This window comes from Botryllus schlosseri, chromosome 5 (genome assembly GCF_051294905.1).
Source record: "Botryllus schlosseri isolate E-star chromosome 5, Bs_hap1, whole genome shotgun sequence".
Taxonomy (NCBI): Eukaryota; Metazoa; Chordata; class Ascidiacea; order Stolidobranchia; family Styelidae; genus Botryllus; species Botryllus schlosseri.
In genome coordinates this window covers 18,518,521-18,540,622 of record NC_137240.1, presented here as the reverse complement: position 1 = coordinate 18,540,622, position 22,102 = coordinate 18,518,521, and the positions used below count along the sequence as shown (strand labels likewise).

Here is a 22,102-nt window from a genome sequence, read left to right as displayed (position 1 = left end):
CCAATTGTAAAGTTTTGAATGTTCGCATTCTAGCTTACGGCTTACGGCAACCTGTAATTCAATCTGTAATTTGGCTGCTGAATAATGCGATAATGGGAATTTAAGGGTAACCTGAACCCATTGCTGAAGTAACATTGAGCAATATCCATAAATGCTGCAGCTACCACTATGATAATGCTGCATAAGTGTTAGAATTAATAATAATCTGTTACGCCGACATATTTTGTGCACCCTTGGAAACATACCAATCACATCAGCTCAAGTCCGTATTGGCATACCCGATTTGTCGACTATATATTCACTTCCCAGTATACTGTACACACGACCAGACTGTTAACGGTGTATATTTCATATTACGCAATATATAATAGAGTATATCCATATAACTTATCGTATAGTTGCGTATCCTCCAACTGTTCATCTATGCTGGAATGAAAGTGAAGTCCAATAAGATCTATTGCATCATTCGAGATATAAAATTATAGATCATTCAGTACCTGCACCGCTGCATTCCAATTTCCCCAGCGTGTGCCAGCCGCTCTCCGTCGAATGCCCCATATCGCCGAATCCCATTCTAGATACAGGAAGTTTCGACTTATCCGTTAGATATCCCTCGTCTTGTGTCATCGTTGGACCATTGTTATCGCAGTTGCATCTTTGATTTTTGTCGAAGCACGAGCCTGCAATAAGCTTGTATGTGCCATTCCGAAGACAATAAAATAATCTGCATTCCTTCGCTCAACGAACCTCTCTCACCGCATGCGCAAAATCCAGGTCTCTGTGACGGCACCCCTCCCCAGTACGTCATCAACTCTCCATTTCTTGATGACCAGGATCCGTAGCGGACACCGGAATGCTGGCTCATCAACATTGCGCCAATGCATCTGAACTAGATATACAATTAACTATTGATCCAGTATATCAATTAGCAGCAATGGTTGGAAGTGAATCAATTACAAATATGGACTCCCGAAGTTAGATCAAGTGGTACCATAAAATCTTTATCAACTCGTTCGTGTGATAATGCCTATCGAATAGGGTTATTTGAATGACATAAAATTCAAGTTAATGTGGGAACATTATATTTTAGCGACAGTTTATTAACGTGAAAATGCCGATATTGATAATCTGCGTGACAATAAGTTCAAGTTCAATAAGGTTCATGTTTATCGGACTGTCAAATGTGAATGTCAATGCTATAGGTGTACCGGTTGAGGACAGAGAATGGATTAGGTTAGGATTAAGTTGCAACCGATTGAATAAAATGTAACGTACCACTGTGACTCTGAGATCAACCTGTTTTCAATCACTCAAACCATGAGAACGTTCAGTTTAATGCGTCACTCAAAACAATTTGTTTCTGTAACATGAATGATTTTCCACTTGAACGATCACCACAGCATTTTGAAATATGTCACTCTTCAAATCTCAATTTCTGTTACTCATTAGACGGGCTGAGTAAATTAGGGCAAATCATAGTATTCCACGTTGCATTGTCCTTACCTTTATATATTGCCGACATTGCTTGGAACCATTTATAATTTTCAAAATCTTGTCCGCACTGATTGAATACTTTGGTATGTGTGAATAACAGTCGGGATCTTCACAGTCAGTTGCTTTTATTTCGTTCATCGAGTCGTGCCAGATTTCAGTGACAGCTGAGGAGAAAATTAAATATTTAACGACCTGGTGAAGAGATATTTCTCCAACAACGATTGCTAAATTTTGCAATTGAATATCCGAATAATCTCAAAAAGTTTTGAAGTGGATACGCCCACAGTAGGGGGACGTGGAAATGAACCGAGGGACGATAGTAATGCCAGTATGTAGCCTTGGGGTTCTCAACTAGGATGCTACTTCTCTCTGGGCTGACGATTAGACAGCATATGGTTACCGCGAGAAAAGGGTGTAAAGGGATTGCTGTCGTAGTGGTATTTGCGAATCTGGTGACCAAAAAACGTCATCACCGGCAACGTGGCCGTGGTAATAAAGGATTAACGTTGTCTAAATTTGATGTGATGTAAAATTGAATTTTAAAGTGGGAAAAAGTTTTGGCAGAAGCTATTTTCACGAAAGGTTCATTACACAATTCGTAGCAGAAATTTAGCAGGTAGAGAAGTGAGAGCAGCTCGATACCACAGAGATAGCTGGAGTGTAAATCGTGAAAATCTTTTAGCTGCAGTTCTGAGAAAAATGGCCGCTACCAAAATAATTTTCCCACTTTCCACCCTAATTTGAGACAACGTCTTATTCAGAACACAATGTCCCTTCAAAGCAGCCCAGAAAGTGAGTACCGCCCTACCATCATAAGAATCTGAAATGGAAGGAGATGATATTTCGCATTCAGTGCGTTCGACGGACTAGAGTGCCGCGAACTAATTTTAGTTTCTCATTGTGCCGCCATGTCGAAACAGCGAAAATCCACCGATATAAGCTATTTATTGCACACTAAATATTGTAAATACTGTATCGTGCGAAATTAGGGTTACCATACGTCCTCCTTCAGGAGGATTTGTCCTCTTTCTCCGGGTTTTTGAAAATGTCCTCCGAGGACGCCTAAATGTACTCCTTTTTGAGATTTTGTCCTCTTTTTTTTCGGAATTTTGGTCCAATTTATAGCAAAATTGGGCTGAGATGCCGTAAATCAGCACCGAAGTGACGCTCCGGTGGATATTTCGGGAGCTCAACGAAAGTTGACTTTATTTTTTTTTAGTCAACCACCTGACAATGTGAAGGAAAAAACTGTATTTTGGGCACCGAACGAGAAAGTTGACCTTTTATTCAAGTCAACCGACTACGAAGTGGTAGAAATTCACCACTTTTTCCGGATTTTCCACCGGTATTCTGATTTTGAAAAAGTGTCCTCCTTTCCCGACTCCAAACTATGGTAACCCTTTGAGAAATAGAGGAAATTAAGTTAACTTGAGGATGACTCATTTCATTCTGTTTCTTTATTGTGAATATTTCAAGGCAGTATGGTATCCTATACGTGGCCAATGGATCAGCTGGAGCCAATCCACCAACAAAAACCTGGATCAGTCAGAAGTGAGAACTCCTCACGAATTTTACGAGATTTTTCGACATTTGTAAGCGCACATGCCACTTGATAGCACTTGCAGTATTGGCAAACATTCGTTGGATTATGAATCAAAGCTTCCAAGCAGTTCCGCACCAAATTAGTCTTTTTTAGCACGACCACTGCAGCTGACTAACGGTCCCAGGACTGGGAGTAAAGGGCCACTGCTCCAGAGGATATCAAATGCTTCAGTCTATTTTATCACCGAAACAGGCCTAAATAGGTTCATAGTACTCTTCCTCTGTGTTTTATCGAGCACTCCTATACCATTGAATTGTATAAATTACATTGGAATTTTGTAGGTAGCGTAAGAATGTGATCGGTACTTACCAGAGCCTCCAAACAGGTTGCAATACACGTCGTACTGGTCTCCAGGGGAGCCAACTTGGTAGATCCCTGATTCCGTGATACCATCTCGTAGGACGAGATGATAACAAGTATGAACATCTAAGATAATGAATCTATTTGATACTACGTCGCGATGCGGTAAAATGACAACGTACTCATCAAGAAACTACGATACTATATGCGGTGCGAAATGATCAAAATTTACAATGTAACATAAGTTAAATTAAACCGACCCATATCCGATTCGATAAGATGTTCCACACAACGAGAAAACGTGCGCCCTACGTATTTATACTGTTTTCCTAAGCTAAGGCCGGCCATCCTTTTCAGCCAAAGGGTCACATGAGATTTGCGAACCATTGCGCGGGTCACTTGAATGTTGATGACATTTTTTAGTCGTTGGATAGCAGCGAACCGGATTAGATAACGATGAAAACATGACTTATATTACTACACATTAAAATCGATATCAATTATGTCATGAAAAGTCAGTAGGCATAGTGCACTCATAACGCAACCGCACGAAGTGCAAAATTTTTTCAAAGTTATTGAATAAATTCGGCCAATAATTATGTCACATGCATATATTGCGGGTCGCCTCAGTAGACCGCTGGGCTCATTTGGCAAGGGCATGACTATTCGGCGCTTGGACCTAAAAATATCTAAGTTTTTGGCGAATATATGTCCATCATTTTGCGTAAAGGTTTGATCGGCGTCCGTTTCTCAGCGAGTGCCGCCGCGAAGTCGGATGTTGGACGACACATCTGACATCTCTCATAAATGCGAATATATGCTCAGACTCAATTGAGTAAATTGGGCGGTTTTATACTTTCAGGAGGTGCTACTAAAAGCAAGAAATTGAGTGACAATAAATCGCGCGAACTGCTAAGAAAAATATCAAGTCAAATAAATCTACCACAGAATATTACGTGGCTAGCCCATGGCTACGTCAATGAGTCGGAACTGATATTTTAATCATCAACATCCCAAATTTTCCGGTCTGGCTAATCAAATTTTCGGTTGGCCGCCCCTGGGCCGTAAGCGAATGTTTTGTGCCGTTTTGTATTAGTGCCCGTGCCCTGTATATGTGTAGAAGACATAGAACATAACACTGTGAACGTGTCCATTCTCAGTTATTCTGGAGTACAGATTGATATCATTATTCCTGGCATTGTGATATTGAAGACATATACGCTACTGGCCGACGTATGTAACTGGTGATATCATCAATATATATTTTTAAGCGCGGGTATACATACCTGGGCAATACTGAAATCCATCAGTTGCTCTGCCAAGAAGATAGTAACCGTATTCGGACTCGTTGTATTTAGACGATAGTTCTGAGCATGTGGCGATGTCTGAATATATTATGGTCACTATTATGGACTCACAACATCACTTAACTCGAACAAGTGAATTTATATTTATTTTAGAGTAGGGCCTAGCTAATCCCGAAAGTTGAGATAATCCAATCCGAAATGTGGGCATATTCGACAAATAAGTTGAACGCGGGATCATGCGATTGTACGTCAATTTGGAAACAGGTATTCATCTGCTTTTCGTATTGCTGTTAAGAGCTGGAACCTCAGCTCCGATAAAATGCATTCGAGCAGTATTAAGAGTGATGCATGCAAACACGGGACAGCGTGTTGCTTAAGTGTGAAGTTGAAGATAGTCCGCATTGGCGCTGTTTATATCTTCTATTCGGTTTATAGTTCAGCCGCACTCCCTACTCCAATTGCAATATACCAGAAAGAGAATATAGAAGACGCCTAACCGAGGAGATAGCATACTGACAGAGCGTGCAAATTTTTATCGGTATAGGACGTGTGCCGCGTTGTTCACAAATACGGGTAGCCTATTTAGTGGCTCTCTCAATAAGCCGTGTAAATACTATAACTTTAACGGATCCTCTGCAACTCAAATACCGCGATGGTGCAGAAGAAAGTAAACTGAATTCCTTCTTTTTTTCTGAAATCGGTAGATGCTTTTCACTGATTGCGGGGACGCTCTCCACTGTACATGATATAAATAAGTCGGGAGACAAAACAAACAAGATGTGCAGTGTTCTAAGTGAAGTATAGACCTCATCGTGCAATCGACATCGATGGTGTCGTTCAGCAGCGCGTGATTCGTAAAACAAAATCAAAGTACCCAAAGGCAAAATTTTCAAGGCCTATCGCAGCATATTCGACTTTAGCTAAATAGATTATCGCACAATGCCAAAGCTTGCTGGCCGCTATTATTATATTCAAGTATAAATGAATGAGCAGGCCTACGTATACTAGGCGGCATAAACCATAAAGTTCCCAGCAAGTAAACGATATGTTTTTCATTCCTTTATAACCATTTCGACTAATGAATACACATAACCTATATCTCGAATTTTTCAAAGATTTGGCCAGTACGAATATAATTTTGGTCCCAACGTGACGCCACAAAGCTCACTGAAACGGTTAATATTGATTCGAGTGATACTGCGTGAACTATGTGTTTCCATATAAGAACTATGAAACGCATTGGCTTCTCATTAAGATGCTACATCTTTCGAAATAGAAATGATGAACCTGGGTAAACTTGAAAGTTGCAGTAAATATATCTTCCATTGCCCGAGAAAGGATTCCTTGTCCAGTAGTGCCCTGTTTCTGAAACACCGTGGCTGTCTCGTAATTCGGAACAGGTTCTGGAGCCTTTAAAAAGTTGATAAACTCATTCACTCTGTTAGTGATCTTTCAAAGTCACAGTATCGTTGAAATTGTTTTCAATCGATCTCAGAATTATATAAATCTTGCAGTTGAATAAGGGCAGTTGAAATCGAGTGCACATATTTGAAAAACAAAAAGTAATATTAGTATGTTGGGCTACATTGGGAACAAATCATGTTTATAACATGTCTAAAATATTGTTATACAGATAAAAAAGCCGTTGATATTAATCATTGATTTCTTTTGGATAAAATATCAATTTTTCATAATTGCCCATCATGTGATATCCGGAAAAACTACGTAACCTGATTGTTGGAGCAACTAATACTAGAAATAACCATGGTAAGCAGCATGCAGGCAGTATATATCAGAGCTGGGCACAGATATTTCATGAACTGGATATCTTCCGGTCTTTTTTGTTTTTGGCCGGATCGGGATTCGCACGTTTACTGATAAAGCCGGATCCAGATCGGATCCGGATGTGTAACCTTTGGGATGTGGCCGGATTACTTTATGGGATATAGTGTGCAGGAGTTGGCCAGATCCTTGATGGTTGATATTGGCAGCATTGTTGACTGAAGCAGGATTGAAGTCGAAAGCACACTTCTTGTAATACGGGTCGGATCGGAACCGGACTCCATTTTAAAGAAAAAGTATCGCAGTTGTCTTCGGGAATTTGTCGCTTTGCCTTGCTCTGGCGGTTACATCCGCCACTTCATCATGCCGGTTTTATGAGTTCACCCAGAATCACTGCATGAGGTTTCTAACAATGGCGACACTGATAATAAAACGAAGTACTACCAGATAATCAAAAGATAATAAGATTTATGACATTTAAGCAGATCGTCAAATAGGCCTGCAGCTCTCTATTCATCTCCTTGGCACCGTTGGGTATGACATGCAATTTTGGTTTCTTTCGATAATGTAGGTAGGTAGTAGGATACTGACCAACAAAAAAATTTAATTTTGATTTCAAGGCATGCTATAAACCTCTGCACATTTCTGATTATTTGCAATCTCAGACGCATCTTGAATATACATAGTGCTTATGCCTATGAGTTTGCAACACCAGTTATAATGCCGAATGACCCGTTCACGGATTGAAGATAATGCGAGGAAGTCAAGCAATGTGGGGCTCAATACTGTCCAGTCCGTCGTGTATGGACGGAGAGCCTTTTAGTGACTAGATCGCGTGAAATAATTCTATAATTGTAGTATAGTATAGTATAACTTAACATGTTGTGCACACTGTGAACCGTACAAGAACAGCAGGGGACAAATGAAACCGCCCACATATGCATATATGTTACGTGAGTTATCTGAAGGCGCAAGGAAAGTCATCGTCAACAAAATATGAGACATGCGGCCTACGAAGACTATGTACCGCAGGATGAATGACAGATGATTCCGTAGAATGATATATGTTCCAGTATAAACGAAATATAATACATGTTTACCTTCCATCATGCCGACGAGATTACGCTCTGATGTCTTTATCGCATTCCTGGATAAATTTTTCAGCTCTGTTGATGACGAATATATCGTTAGTGATAAACTTCAGCTAGAGGAAAAAATCCAGGAGAATAAACTATATATACCTGCTACACTGTTGATGAGATTTCTCTCGAGTGTTCGCATCTCGTCAACTAACAATTCCCTTTGGTCTGGATTACAAAGATGACGAAATCAGGGAAACAGTGAGAAAATGTTGGGCTGTTGATATTTCACGAACAATATTCTATATATTACGTTTCGAATATACCTTTATCAAAGCTCCTAACGTCTCATTCGCGACCCCAACGCGATCCCGCATATGACCAAGTTGACCATATTGTATTTGCTATCAAGAGATCCAATAATGTCATAAATATTACCAACGAATATTGAAATATCTAATTTGAGAGGTGTATATGTTTTGAGAGGAGTATATGTTTTGTTCATGACATGGGCGATTACTTCCTCAATGTAATTGAATATGATTACAAATTACGAACTCTCATGAATACCGTGTATACCCCTACCATACGCGGCCTTGATTTTAGATTTAAACGAACGAGAAGCATGCATACTGTAGGTACGATCGAAACATATTAAAGAAAGAGGTGGGATTCGAAAAATATTTATCAGACTCCGAATTCCGAATGATAATTTATCGTTTCCTCGGTGGCCAAACTGTGACATCATCAACATCTTATACGAATTAGGTCAAGAGCCTCTTAAGTTAGAGAATATATTTTCTACATTTGACTTAACTAAGTCGACCTATTTGATTCATGGATGTGCAGTAGGGCTGCTCAAAAATAACTTTTTTTTCCCAATTTCACTCGCTCACTAATAAAACTGTCAGGTTGCATAAAAAACGCTACACACCTAATTTCAGTCAATTCCGACCAGTAAAGGCCGTGCAATCTTCCATTGAAATTTTGGCTAATTTTGAATTTATAGTATTTACGGTGGCAAATTTCGACACTTCCGTATGACAAATCATCTTGTTCCAGGCATGTCTGAAGTGGGAATAATGCTTTTTTCATGCGTTTACATCTTGATAAAGGCCTACGAAAGAGTTTGGATGATGATACTATTTTCCACTGAGGAAGCCTCTAGGAGGAAGCCGGATTACTGATTACGGACGTTACTGGAGATAACACATTTCCGAAGTCATGATCACCCCACAACTATGTCAAGAAGTGCAATGAAATCGGTATGGTCGAAAAAATACCAAAGTATCTTCAATGTGACGGATAGCAAGCATCATGTTCTTTATGCTGGCATAAAATGTACATATTTTAACTTTGACATGGTACATTCTGATGTGACGTCATAATGAGAGATACTCGAATACTCGACTCGAAGCGTAATACGTGGTTCAGAATAAAATCACTCGGGTACTTGATTTTGCTCAGTCCTAATCATAAGCCGATTCAGGAATAGTGAATGGGAATAAAAAGTTTTGAGTCACCACGTTTTGTATTTATCTAAGGTCTGTTACCCGAAATTGGTACCGAACGATAAGAAATATTTCTTTGCTCGATTTCCATGCATCAGACCCAATCAGTCAGCATTCTACGACTCATTTGACGCGATACATTTCGCATATATTCATAATTTTGTAGTTCATCAAGAGCGAGAGATTAATATGTTGCCAGCATACCATTATTTTGAATGTTTAGTCTTGATATCCAGTGAAATTGTACACCAAATACTGTCAATGTCACCACGAAGAACACTCCCAATAGTACGAAAATAGTCCGCAGTTTCCCGTTCATCTTAGAGATCGGCTCTTAAATGGAAAGTATTCCTTATGCATTAGGGTTGAATATGACAACTCTTAATTACTATAAGATCAATCACAACTGCTGCACTTAATATTTCGTTGTTACTGACATGAAACATAAGATTAAATTGGTACAGTATTATCATCATGATATAGACTTAAAATAATGGACATTAAAAGCCCATAAAGTCTATGTACAATGGAAACAGATGAATATATGCATCTGAAAAAATAGGAAAGTGGAAAGATATCGTATCTTCACCATTCGGAGTTGAAAGTGTTTTCGAAACTTCTTTAGAATTCGATCGTGGCCTTTCTGGCGGAGCGGGATCTCGTCGGCAAACCATTTCATAGTCATCCACATATATGTGTTCATTGGTGTGATGAGACTCCATTTTTATAACAGAACTGGTGATTCGTGCCTATAGTTGTGGTTATTGTTGGACAATGTACAATTCTGAATATTCATGAGAAGAAAGTGCGTGTTGGGATAGCGCAATGGTACTTTCAACAGCTGCAACATCGATGGCTTTTGACTTGTGAGTTCGAATCTGACCGAGGCCGACTTCAAGATGTTTACCTAATAGAGCGGGACACGCATAGTCAATCTACTGGATAATCTTTGGATCATTTTACATTTGTTAGCTGGATCCTGATCGGAACTGGATTCATCCTTTTTCTGATACGGATGGAGTACTAGGGAATAGTGTGCTGGATTTGTGGAAATCCTGGGGGAATATAGGCAGTATTTATTCTAGTTTTGGACGGTGCTGGATTGGAGCCGGATTCATGTTTGTTTTTTTCGTGCGGCCTGAGTTCTGCACTTATTTATGCGTTGTAGATTTATCAATGCTAGTTCCCACTATCAGATCCGTGTAGGCGGGGTCTTACAAAGGTTAAGAAATGACCGTGCTAAAAGTCGACACATACCGAATCATAATAAAAAATATCACCCTGACACTACACATAAAGTCGAAAACACCATGAATACCAAAACAACAACAACCACAACAACACAAAAGTGCGATTTCTATTACAAAGTCGAAGAAAAATTACGTTGTCAACGTATAAGCTATTCGGGTGGCTGTGTAAATTGGAGTATAGCTGATTTTCGTATGAATTATATTCGAGATACAAACGTCACATTAATTGTCTTCCGGTGGATATCTTAAGGTTGCACCAGGCCGATATTGTAATTGGTATTCCAAGGCTACCATGTTATAACACCACCGACTTTCATTAAACGAGCTTATAATGATTAGTTTATGCGGAGCGTGTGGAGATGAGGAGATTAGATACGCCTTCAACACTTATGGGGGTGAGCTGGTGTCGACCTACAGATGTCGAAGCGCACCCGCGATACATTGGTGATGTAGTGATGGATCGTATATGGTTACCGTTATGGTACTCGATACTGATCGAAGCAGAATAAATTTTTACCTCGTCATTCAGTGACAATATAGGTTTATCCTTATATACGCAACCAGTAATTAATTCGGAAATCTAACTAAATCGACACGATAGTTCACCATTCACTTCAATGACGAAAGTTCATTCAAAGACTATAAAAGTCAACCAGCCATTGGAGCGCAGCAGTTTCGATTAATCAGCTACCTCAATTAGTGCGAATAGGGTTAATAACATCCATGCTTGTCACCCTCAACTGCGTTGATATCAAGTTATTTCCTATATTCCAAGACCGTGGCAATGCGGGTCATCTTTAATCAAGTATGTGAAAAATTGAGATCCCGTGATAAATAAGCATATAGAGTTAGTCGATCTTGAATATCCTGGAAGACAATATTAACCATAACGCCTAGCATCAAGTATGCCTCCTGCAACTGATGTCATGCAGTTATTGAGCTAATACGAATCTACGTCTTAACGGTACACCAAACTACATCATCACCAGAAGACACATATTTGCGTACAAAGGGGTGTTGACGACGAATCACCCATATATACAGTCTTCACGACCGAGTAGGAGACTACATTTCAATGAAATAAAACTAATATGTTGTGATGAGTAAGTCACCCACGTATCAAAGATGACCAATGAGAGCGAATAGTGGATGGCAGATGGCATGACACAGTCACCTGAAAGTCCATGTGCATATGCATATTATCTTTACAATATACAGTAATCACATTATACCACACATTTATTTGCAGTAATTCGAAGACTCACTGTGAAACATTTTACATTCATTCCAACCCATTTTAAACCTAATTATTTTAATGATCATCGCATAATTTGATCATCCAGCGCGCACTTGGTATTTGTGTGATTATGCGTGGCTTAGATGAGTGCGTCTGTGTATTCATAGGAATATTGTACTGTTACAGTTTAAGCAAGACAGCCGCATCACCAATATGCATAATAAACCAGTGTTTCATCTTCGGCACTATTATTACCAAGCGTAAAATAACATATTTTCGTTTACAATAGTAAGCGCATTAGGGCTGGTTTTTAGGATTCACAAATATTTTGAAATTCCTTGCTTTTCGTGATTTCTTATCCTTTATATCTTACTAACATTTTACTCTATTCCATATTTATCTATCATATCAGCGTGCATATCGTTCAGAAAGAGAATTTGTTAAAATTGAATAAGAAGATCCTTTTGGTTCACGTTAAGAGCCATCAATTCACATTTATTGAAAATTATAAGAGCGACTGTTTGCTCGGTGAGCAAGTGCTAATTTTCCCAATGCACCATATCCTTACTTGATCCTAAGAGGTTGAATTTACCCTTATTGCTTCTTGCTGTGTCGATTCTTCAATGCATATTTTTTATTAAAAAATGTGCTCCATATTCACAAATGTGCCTTTTGTGAAAACAGTCTTTTAGGTATGAAGTGACGAAAAACTGGCACATGGAACGGAATCACGATGACTACATCATTATCATTACCACCATGCTACGTGACAATACCTCCATGATGTCACCCAATTATTGACGTATGCATGTGATGTTACTAATCACCATCAATACGGATTGCGTCGTCATGAAGTCACAATATTATATTTTATCGTTTTCAAAGATCTAACATCGTCTACTCATCTGTTGGAGGTTAACCTAGGATCCTTTTCGTGTAAGCGGTGTCTTACAAAAGTATAGAATGAAAGTGGGCCGTGCTATAAAGTCGGCAGCGGAGGAGGCATAATGTGGGAGATACATCAACCTGGTGATAAATGACCGATTCAGTTGAAACACAATCAACTGAAAAAGAAAATATGCGGCATAAATTGTGATACAATGAAGAGACAGGATGAACGGACTTGATTGAGTTAATCAAACCCGAACTTGGTAAACAAAAGTGATATAATTTTACAAAAGATATGAAAATTTGAAGAGCTTCAAGATAGAATTGAACAGTATTTTACTTATTGAAATAAACGTGACTATTTTCGGCTGATACGCGTCAGGGGTAGTCGTCAGCAACTAGAAGGGAATTCGAAAGAACATTCCATATCAACAATCATATCAGAAAATATGACTTCACCAGCATGAAATTTCGAATAAAAGAGCATTCAATGTACTACATTCCGAACAAACTTTCTGGCGATTGCCGAACATTTCGACGACCGAGCATATCAATATCGAAAGTTTTCGTCCACTAGCGACACCGCACTGTACCAGCGGTATGTTGGCCAAAACTTCACGTCTTCCCGTGTCCCGGTGCAAAAGGGGTGGACCTCGAAATGGCTGTGTCTCATAGGCCCGCAGCCGCTCGTTGCACATCCCTACACTGAAGCATCCCATAACGGTATTCGGCTGTGTACCAGAAACCAGTCTGACAAAATAACGACAAGATAGCGTGATGATGGAAAGTCCGGCTTCCTGATCGGTAGAATATGGTTTCAATCTCTGCCGGGTCAGACCAAATAACTCATTAGTAAAACTCTATCCAAGGCTTCCCCGCTAGGTATTTATGCCATTATCTCCGTGCTAATCTAACCGTTAATACGAAAATACGATGATTGTTCAGAGATAAAAAGCAGAAAGTCATTTTTGCGTCAATTTGTCCCGCGTTTCGCAGGCTCAGGTGTGTTAAGGCACTGTATGCTTGCCACTTAACCTGTTATCGTACCTGATTTTTCATTACGTATTAGTTATAGTGTTCAAACAATAATTTTAACTACGGCTGGTGCGAGACAAAGTTATTGTAAAAGATAACATAAGTGATGCCTCGTAAGTCAAACAAGCTTTTTACAATTGCGTCGCAACGACAAAAGTTACGGAGCCGCTGCACTTGAATTTCCTATTAACTTTACTCGAACTATTCCAAGTCAGAAAAAGTAACAATTATTTATGGTTTTCATCCGCACTACAATTACCTGAGCGATACTTGCTGAAAACGTTGATATGGGATCGGGAGCGACAGCCTCTTCTTCAGAGAGCTCATCACGAGTTTTCCCATCTTATTGCACCACCTCTTGCGTGCCCAGGGTGTTTTTTCACGTCACTTGTGATACAGTTTTCGCGATACATGCGGCCCGCGAAATTAGTAAGGCTCTCCACTCCCCACTCCAGGCGTTGAAAGGAAGTGGGCTAGTCAAAAGGAGAGACCTGGTTTAAAATGACCAATGTAGTCCACCATGAGTACGTAACCAACCAAACAAACAGGATTACAATTTGTTCTTTTGACAATGGACGAGCTTTGTTTTTTCGCATCAGTCAGGCGATTACATCACAGAGCAGGGCTTGAGTCATTATGTTTATTGCAACAGCGAAACAAGGATCTTGTATGTCGCGTATAGTGACACCACAGTAATGCTATGTTTGAAGATAAATCTTAAAGAATGACTATGAACGATACTTAGTGCCTGATGGTATGAGTCGCATTTTGGGGCATACCGTCTCGCTTAAATGGATGCGTCACAGAATCTGAACTATACAACATATGTTACACATAAGGAGGCATTAAAATTACAGTGATTTACTATATTGCACTCGTTGTAGCTAATTCACTCCTACGCGGGTCGGAGTATGAATTGAACACCTGTCATCAAAATCCTTATTTGAGCAGATGTGTTTCTTAGTTAGATACATTACATAACTCCGTGTTATGGTTATCGGTAAATTCATCTATACCCACCACCCAGGACAGCATACGGCTGCAAGCAGTAGCTACACTTGAGAGTGTTGTCTTTTCCTCGTTTTGATGCGACTTTAGTGCTGTTTTGTATCGGGAATGACAAGTCTTTGTGTCTTTCCTGAAGGTATCCTTCGTATGTCATATATTACTGAGCGCATATGTTTCTACAGTTACCGAGATCACATGTGATTATACATTTCTTAAAAAAATGTTTGATCTATTCCTCAACGTGCAATAACTTCTTTTAAATGTTAAACTGATGTCTATGATAGTTATAGTAACCATATAAGTATAATATATGCTCTTTTAAGCGACGACCAGGCAGGATGTTACATATATGTGGGGGACAATGAAGTAACTTTCCCACATCAACCAGTACCGAAAGAGATGAATCCAATCAGTTCAGAAACAGTCGTTAAAGCGACGGGTACCCGGAATGATCAATGTAACCAAGTTTCACAACTGCAGACCGTCAGGTGATGCATATTGTCGAAGGAGGCAACAGAGTAACTCCCCCCCCCCCCAGTATTCGCTGGCAATGCGCATGACAACATCTTTATGTTGCGCAGTAAGGGTCTCAGCTTATCCGTGTCCACTCATTGGCTACAGAATTCTTTTCCCCATGTCCCCCACGGTTAATTTCATAGATGGCCTTACGAATTCATCATGGCCGGCCACCAGCGCATGGCCAATTCGTGATTTTCGCACAACTGTATTCCGATCAAAATTCGGCATATTCATCCACTTACGGAGGTATTCACACAAATACTTGGTATACAATGTTCCTTCCAATCCTTTTTTAATTTCTGGCGATTACACCTGTCGAGGGTCAGTAGAATGTACTATTCAAATCAATAATATTTACCAGTAGACCCCGTTTTAACACTAGAACGATCAAGTGGCTTTTTTGACGCATTTTCATTTTTAAAGAGCTGGCATTCAGTCAAATCTTACGCTGTTCGGCTGAAACTTCTTGACTTTTATTTATTTTATGTAGGCCACCTTACCTACGATTTTCATCACTCATCTAGTACAAATAAAAAAGTTATACACAGAACTACCTAGAACTACCGAGTGGCTTTTTTGACGCATTACAGTTTTTCTACCTTCAGGCATCGCAGTTTCATATTCTTGAAAGTGGTTATGTATCTGATAAACGCAGAAAAGCCGTTTGTAACAACACAACTTCGTTAATATCGACTTGGTCTAACTGTGTTAGCAACAACATCCCTTGTAATAGAAGGCCCTGGATCTTCCTCGTTCCGAGTCATCAAAGCTCTGTAATATTATATTTCTGAAGCTCAGCGTGTTACAGGACATGACATTTGAAATGTACCATTAGACCAAGCCGACATCTGTATTGTCCATACTAATATACTAGGGTTGTACAAGGGCAAAGGGCCTTTGCTCCGGTCTACGAGATGGATCTTCGGGGGAGAGTGAGCTGAATCTAATGAATTGAATGCATATGAGGACTGAGGGCATGAGTGCATTATGTTTAGACAGGCCCTCTCGAAGAACAGGTTTATGGAAGTCATGAGCTTTCTATTGACATGAGGAGTAAAAAAAAGGTGTGGACTCATTAAGATAATATTGTTTTCGTTCATTACATGGTCGAAATGCCAGCAAATAATTGGGGTAAAATGTCAGATGGTGGACGCTGCTGCTACCAAGTATCTGTACAAGGGCGTCTGATATTTAGGCAAGGATAGGACAGGACACCTCTTCTATAATCTATACATTTGCCAAGCATAGTAATGTGAAGAGTCTGATGTAATCCATCTTGAAACAATGTTACGTGAATGTGGCTGTATACGCATTGAGTAGCAAACGAAGTCCCAGTTGACACTAATGTCAAAAGTTGCTTGAAGCTACCCAGGACCAGAAGGAACACAGGCAGCTTCATGTAGCCACACTTTTCCAAGCTATCATCTTGTTGATAAGCGTAACGGCGAGATGCCAGTGTAGAGATCGAAGTTGTACACACATATATTGAGTTCACTCCAACCGGAGGTAACTGTTTCCTTCAGAAACAACACAAACAAGATACCAGTGACGGTTAAATGTAAAACGAAACAAAACCAGGGGGATATTATTGGTTAGGTTGCAAGGCAGTATTCAATAAGGGTACCAACAAGTCGACGATGGTCAATGCATGTTTTCTTAGAATGTGAATGATCTTCTATTTGCCAAAATGCCGATACCATAAAAATATGCAAATCGAGGATTAGTTGCGAAATTGCATTATGCAAATCTTATCTGATAAGCTTTATGATATGTCAGCAATAACCAACAATGATGATGTGGCTAAAGCGGTTCTGGAACCTACTCTAATTTTTTAAAGAACGTGCTCAAATACCAAAAGCGGACCAGAGCAACACTTATATGTTACACCAAAAAACGGCGATTTGTTCTATAAGTGTTGACCTAAGGTGTATGTAAAATATTGCAAGTAGCTGTGAGCGCAATAAACAATGGTTTCTGGTGCCGTTTTTTGAGATTTGTGCTGATTTTTAGCTCCGGTAAATGCATTTAATCGAAGAAAATTCAACATGCGTCAAAAAAGCCACAAGGTAGTTCTAGGTAGTTCGAAGTTCCGGTAGTTCTAGTGTTAACATTGGCGGAGAGAAATAACGATACGGAGTCTTGACATCCTCGTGCAGAAACATGCTCCTTTAACTTCTTTGATTCTGGCTTTTTATACTGCGTGTTCTTCTACTTCATTTATTCCGTATGTCTCTTCTCAATGTATTCATTGATTGGTAAACTTTTCCTAGTCGTTTGGACTTCTTCCTATTGTTTCATTGCATCGCAATTCGGCTTGTGTTGTGCTGATAAACTGAGCAAAACTATATTCGCACATTTCAAATCATACAAGAGGGTTGCTGAAGGTGATCATGCGCATATAGTGCAATCTAAGTACTGAGCCGCCTAAGAAACAGGGATATCTTGCTATGAGATTAATCTACTGCTACTACGGCACCGTAGGCTGTCATCATTTCGTTTGTGGTCAATTTATGTGTTTGTGATGTAACAATAGAGAATCAGTAAAACGTACAATCAGTGAATGACTGGTTACTCGCACAAGTGACAGAGACGTATCGCGAACAATACAAACATACTACACCGAATACAGTGATTTAATCGTTACCGTTTACTTGATGACTAGAAATTGACTCGTAAATGTTGCTCCGAGTCACAAGTCAATCCGCATTTTTGAAGCGCCGAGTCAAGTCAAGTCATTTTTACAAAGTGACTCGAGTCAAGTCAAGTCATACCATCACTGATGTTTCGATAGTATAATTGGAAGATCAAACTGGATTAGTTCATACAAACATGTTAATATCACCTAACTGCAATATTTTTGCCATGTTGTATATCTCATGCGTATTTTAGATTTCGACATCATCACCTCGCCAATTCAGAAGCATTACAATAACCCAAATTAGGAAATATTTACAATTCTCTTGAAGCAGTCCATAAAGAATACAGATTCGATCTTTATGCCTTTAGATTTACCAATGTGAACTTCTAGCTATCAAGTATGTGTAAGGTGCGTGAACATGAGTCCTTATATTATTGTTGAATATTTTATGTCTCATTGGAAAAATACCTTATGTTGTGTAGTAGGGCATGGTCTATGCTCATATACTTAACCAAAGAATTCTTTGCAATGATTTCAAGTTTTACAGGGCGTCAGAACAATTTATTATGAAAAAGTAAACAATGGATCGAAAACAAACAAAGTGTCACACTGGTCTCAAACGTGCCCCTTCATGAGTTAATTTCACAAGTTCGAAAACTGATTTTAGAAAATAATACTGTCATTCTGTTTTGGTAGATATCAAAAAGATCAACAGAAAAGTCACAGTTCTATTCTCAATAATAGCCCTGCTGTTCATAGTCATATTGGCGCTATTTGGAGAGCTCGTTTCCTGGACGTCTGGATCGAACATCCAGGATAAGGGCATGTTTAACGAGTTTACTGTTGCTGTGCAAGAAATCCAAGTTTTGCCGGATATTTGGGAAGTGACGGTCGATCACTCTCACGAATGGAAATATTCATTCTCTGATATCACTATCAACATGCTATGTATCACAATTCTCTAGTAATCCTTAAGGCAAGTTTTTGCAGCATTTGCAATTTTTTTACAGCTTCCTAAATACTCGGAAGTTATGTAGTATGTTTTACGCTGTTTGGTGGAATCTTATATTGCAACTTATGCAACTTCTTTCCATTTTTTTCACGCAACTTCCTTGATTTTTCATGCAACTTTTTTCCATTTTTCATGCAACTAACTTTTTACTGGAAATATGTGGCACTATATGTCGATAGATACTTAGTTATTTCACTGTCGTTTGAATTTGATGTCTTTTCAGATTTGACGTATAATCAGGCTAGACCGCCGAAAATTATATTTTCATTGCCGGTCAATTTTTCAGGTTATTGATTTCGTTGAAGTCACCATCACCGAGTTTTGCTACAGTGCCTTACATACGGATCGATTCGAGTATCCCTTACTTTGGTAATTTAAAGGGACTTGTCCATAAATGCAACTTTTGTGAAAAATATATGGAACTTTTCACAGATTTGACTGCAACTAAAACTTGCCCTAGAAATCAGTAACTATCAAATCAGGGGTCGACAACCTTTCATACGCAGCGTGCCAGAATGTCAAAAAAATGTCACAATATTTTACCAACTGGCGTGTCAACATTTTTAATTTCGTCATAGCTAGCGTTTCAAGCAAGGAATCCCACCGACCGCTTATAAGAAGCTGGTTACAGCATCCGTTACGCCCGCTATTCTTAAAGTATTGATCGTCAAGGGTGGTAATTTTGGTAGCTACTAGCTGCCGCAGTAGACCAATCGCTTAAATGCACGCAATATTTGCATCATTTATTTGTAGTCGCGCTAAAAGCGATTCTGTGGTTGGTTTGGTCGTTTCCAAGTCCACTGTGTTCGGTACGATAGCCAATATGTGACAGGCGCGTCGGTTTTGTTACGATTATATGGCCTGGCAATGAAAAATATGCTCACCCCTGTATCATGCAAGTCGGTTTGATATCACATTAAGGTTTGTTCGATTTGTCTACAAAGCTCAAATGTTCGCGGTACAGCGGTGAAGGTTGACGTTGCTCCAGATATTTAGTTAAATAGCTGGTTCGTGGTACAGAACTTGAATATAGCTTTCAATACAATATCCATTGTAAATAATATTTATTGAACTCGAAGGCTTTTCGGGTGCCTCTTTTCAAGAGTTAACGGCACACTAAAGGGATTTAAACAGATTTAAAAGCAAAACCAAAAAGGCAAAGTATGACGTAACAATCAAAATCACAGACCATGAAATTCGCACCGTAACAATGGCAACAATAACAAACTATGAAGTATTCGGACATACGGTACTATAGTAGCAACGCAATTCATAAATTCAAATTCAAAAATTCAATTCAAAAACAGTTATACACGCACGAGACAACACGCACTAATGGGAAATTTGTAGGTTTGAGCTAAGAAATGCGTTGGACGGATTTAATTTAGCGCGCTTGAAGAACTAAAGCGCGCTAAATTAAATCCGTCCAACGCATTTCTTAGCTCATTTGATGTGAAAAGTCTTTTTACCAACGTACCACTGTCGGAAACTTTCGAAATCTGCGCAGATGCGCTTTAAGATGGCACGCTTGAACCTCCGAAATTACCACGTGATATATTTCTTGAATTGTTGCAAACAGCTACTAGTTGCGTTGAATTCAGCTTCAATGACACGATGTTTCGTCAATCCAATGGTATTGCAATGGGTTCGACGTTGGGACCTAGTTTGGCCGATATATTCGTGGGATACCACGAAAAGAAATTGTTTGAAAACGCCGCAAAACCTCTCCTCTATTTTAGATATGTCGATGACACCTTTGTTGCCTTTAAAAATGAGCAAGAGTGTAATAATTTCTTCGAAAAATTGAACTGTCTCCATCCAGCTCTACAATTTACCGTGGAAAAGGAAACTGATGCTACCCTTCCCCTTTTTAGACGTCTTAGTCGAAAGATCAGGTCAAACGTTTTTAACGTCGGTGTACAGAAAACCTACCTTCACTGGCCATTATATCCGTTGGGATTCATTTTGCCCGAAGCGGCGTAAATTAAACCTCATTTTATGTCTCGTCAATCGGGCCCTGCGCATTTGTTCACCGGAATAACTGTCACGCGAATTGGATGATATCCACTTGATTCTGTCCAAAAATGGCTATCCAGATTAATATTAAGATATTAACATATTAAAATGCTCCATCTCTAGGGTTTTGAATAAATCGGACATAGCTCCCAAATACGGACCAGAAGAATGCCCGGCATTTTTACACCTACCTTGGCTAGGTAACGTGTCCAACCGTTTCGAAAAACTCATTAAATCGGCTGTTCACCGTTGTTATTACAGTGTAAACACGCATGTGGTGTACACAACGAAACCCTTGTTGCCCAACTCTCGAAAATATGTACTTCCTGCTTTTAATGCAAGTAATGTTGTTTACCAATACAAGTGCCACTGTGATAGTAGGTATGTAGGACGTACATCTCAAAGATTGGTTGAGCGTATTAAGCAACACATTCCAAAATTGATTCGGTCAAAAACATGCGCAAATGATCGCACGGAGCTTGCACGTCAGTGCAAATTGGCTGCCAAAACAGACTGCTATGACGATTATCAAGCACATGCTTCGTCAATTGGTCAGCATTTGAGTGAAAACCTTGCCTCTGCACAGCACTATGATGACAATATGTTCACTGTCATTGCGCGTGGTAGGTCTTTGTTTCATCTAAAAGTGCTTGAGTCTACTATTATTCAGTTGAACAAACCTATTTTATGTAGACAAAAAGATTTCCTCTATAACCTACAAATTTCCCATTAGTGCGTGTTGTCTCGTGCGTGTATAACTGTTTATTTATGAATTGCGTTGCTACTATAGTACCGTATGTCCGAATACTCCATAGTTTGTTATTGTTGCCATTGTTACGATGCGAATTTCATGGTCTGTGATTTCGATTGTTACGTCATACTTTGCCTTTTTGGTTTTGCTTTTAAATCTGTTTAAATCCCTTTAGTGTGCCGTTAACTCTTGAAAAGAGGCACCCGAAAAGTCTTCGAGTTCAATAAATATTATTTACAATGGATATTGTATTGAAAGATATTTAGTTACACCTACCAGACGAAACAAAAAAAATATTTCCTTTTGTTAGACGAACTCGATTTAAAATTTGCACTGGACTATTCGGAGCTGTCCTTTCAGCGCCTGCAAATGTGGACATATCAACGTGGAACGTTTTGGCCGACATGTAGAAGTTATTTTATTTCGAGGTTTTATCGCCGCTAATCATTTTGGCAGAACACACACCGCACTGAGTCGCATGGTTGCATGTTGCCCGAAACGTTATGTCTAGTTCGTTGCTACTACCGTGAAAATACCAAGCCGCACTCACCCAGGCTTCACATGCAGTGCACATCCCTAACAAAATCATCGAAACTGTTTCATACGATATTAGGCTACCGTTTATTCAGAATTGCTGTTGAACTCATTTCTGTACATTAAGCATATATTTCC

General features: G+C 39.4%; 1 protein-coding gene across 3 annotated transcripts in view; it reads right to left on the bottom strand.

Moving 5' to 3' along the window:
- Positions 1-326: 326 nt before the first annotated feature.
- The window catches only part of LOC145439842 (uncharacterized), a 138,496-nt gene continuing 116,720 nt past the window's right edge, over positions 327-22,102 (bottom strand). Inside the window, exons 2-12 of one of the 3 annotated variants that reach the window (XM_080317482.1) lie at positions 9,666-9,860; positions 9,281-9,409; positions 7,728-7,793; positions 7,587-7,652; positions 5,992-6,114; positions 4,684-4,782; positions 3,407-3,523; positions 1,504-1,658; positions 748-889; positions 498-680; positions 327-426 (exon numbers count right to left, since the gene is read on the bottom strand). In XM_080317482.1, coding sequence (XP_080173608.1) covers positions 422-426; positions 498-680; positions 748-889; positions 1,504-1,658; positions 3,407-3,523; positions 4,684-4,782; positions 5,992-6,114; positions 7,587-7,652; positions 7,728-7,793; positions 9,281-9,409; positions 9,666-9,798 — 1,218 coding nt within the window. In that variant the 5' untranslated portion in view covers positions 9,799-9,860 and the 3' untranslated portion in view covers positions 327-421. Of the gene's footprint in view, positions 427-497; positions 681-747; positions 890-1,503; positions 1,659-3,406; positions 3,524-4,683; positions 4,783-5,991; positions 6,115-7,586; positions 7,653-7,727; positions 7,794-9,280; positions 9,410-9,665; positions 9,861-10,843; positions 11,306-22,102 lie in introns of those variants that run through there. The other 2 variants (XM_080317481.1, XM_080317483.1) reach the window with 2 other exon arrangements.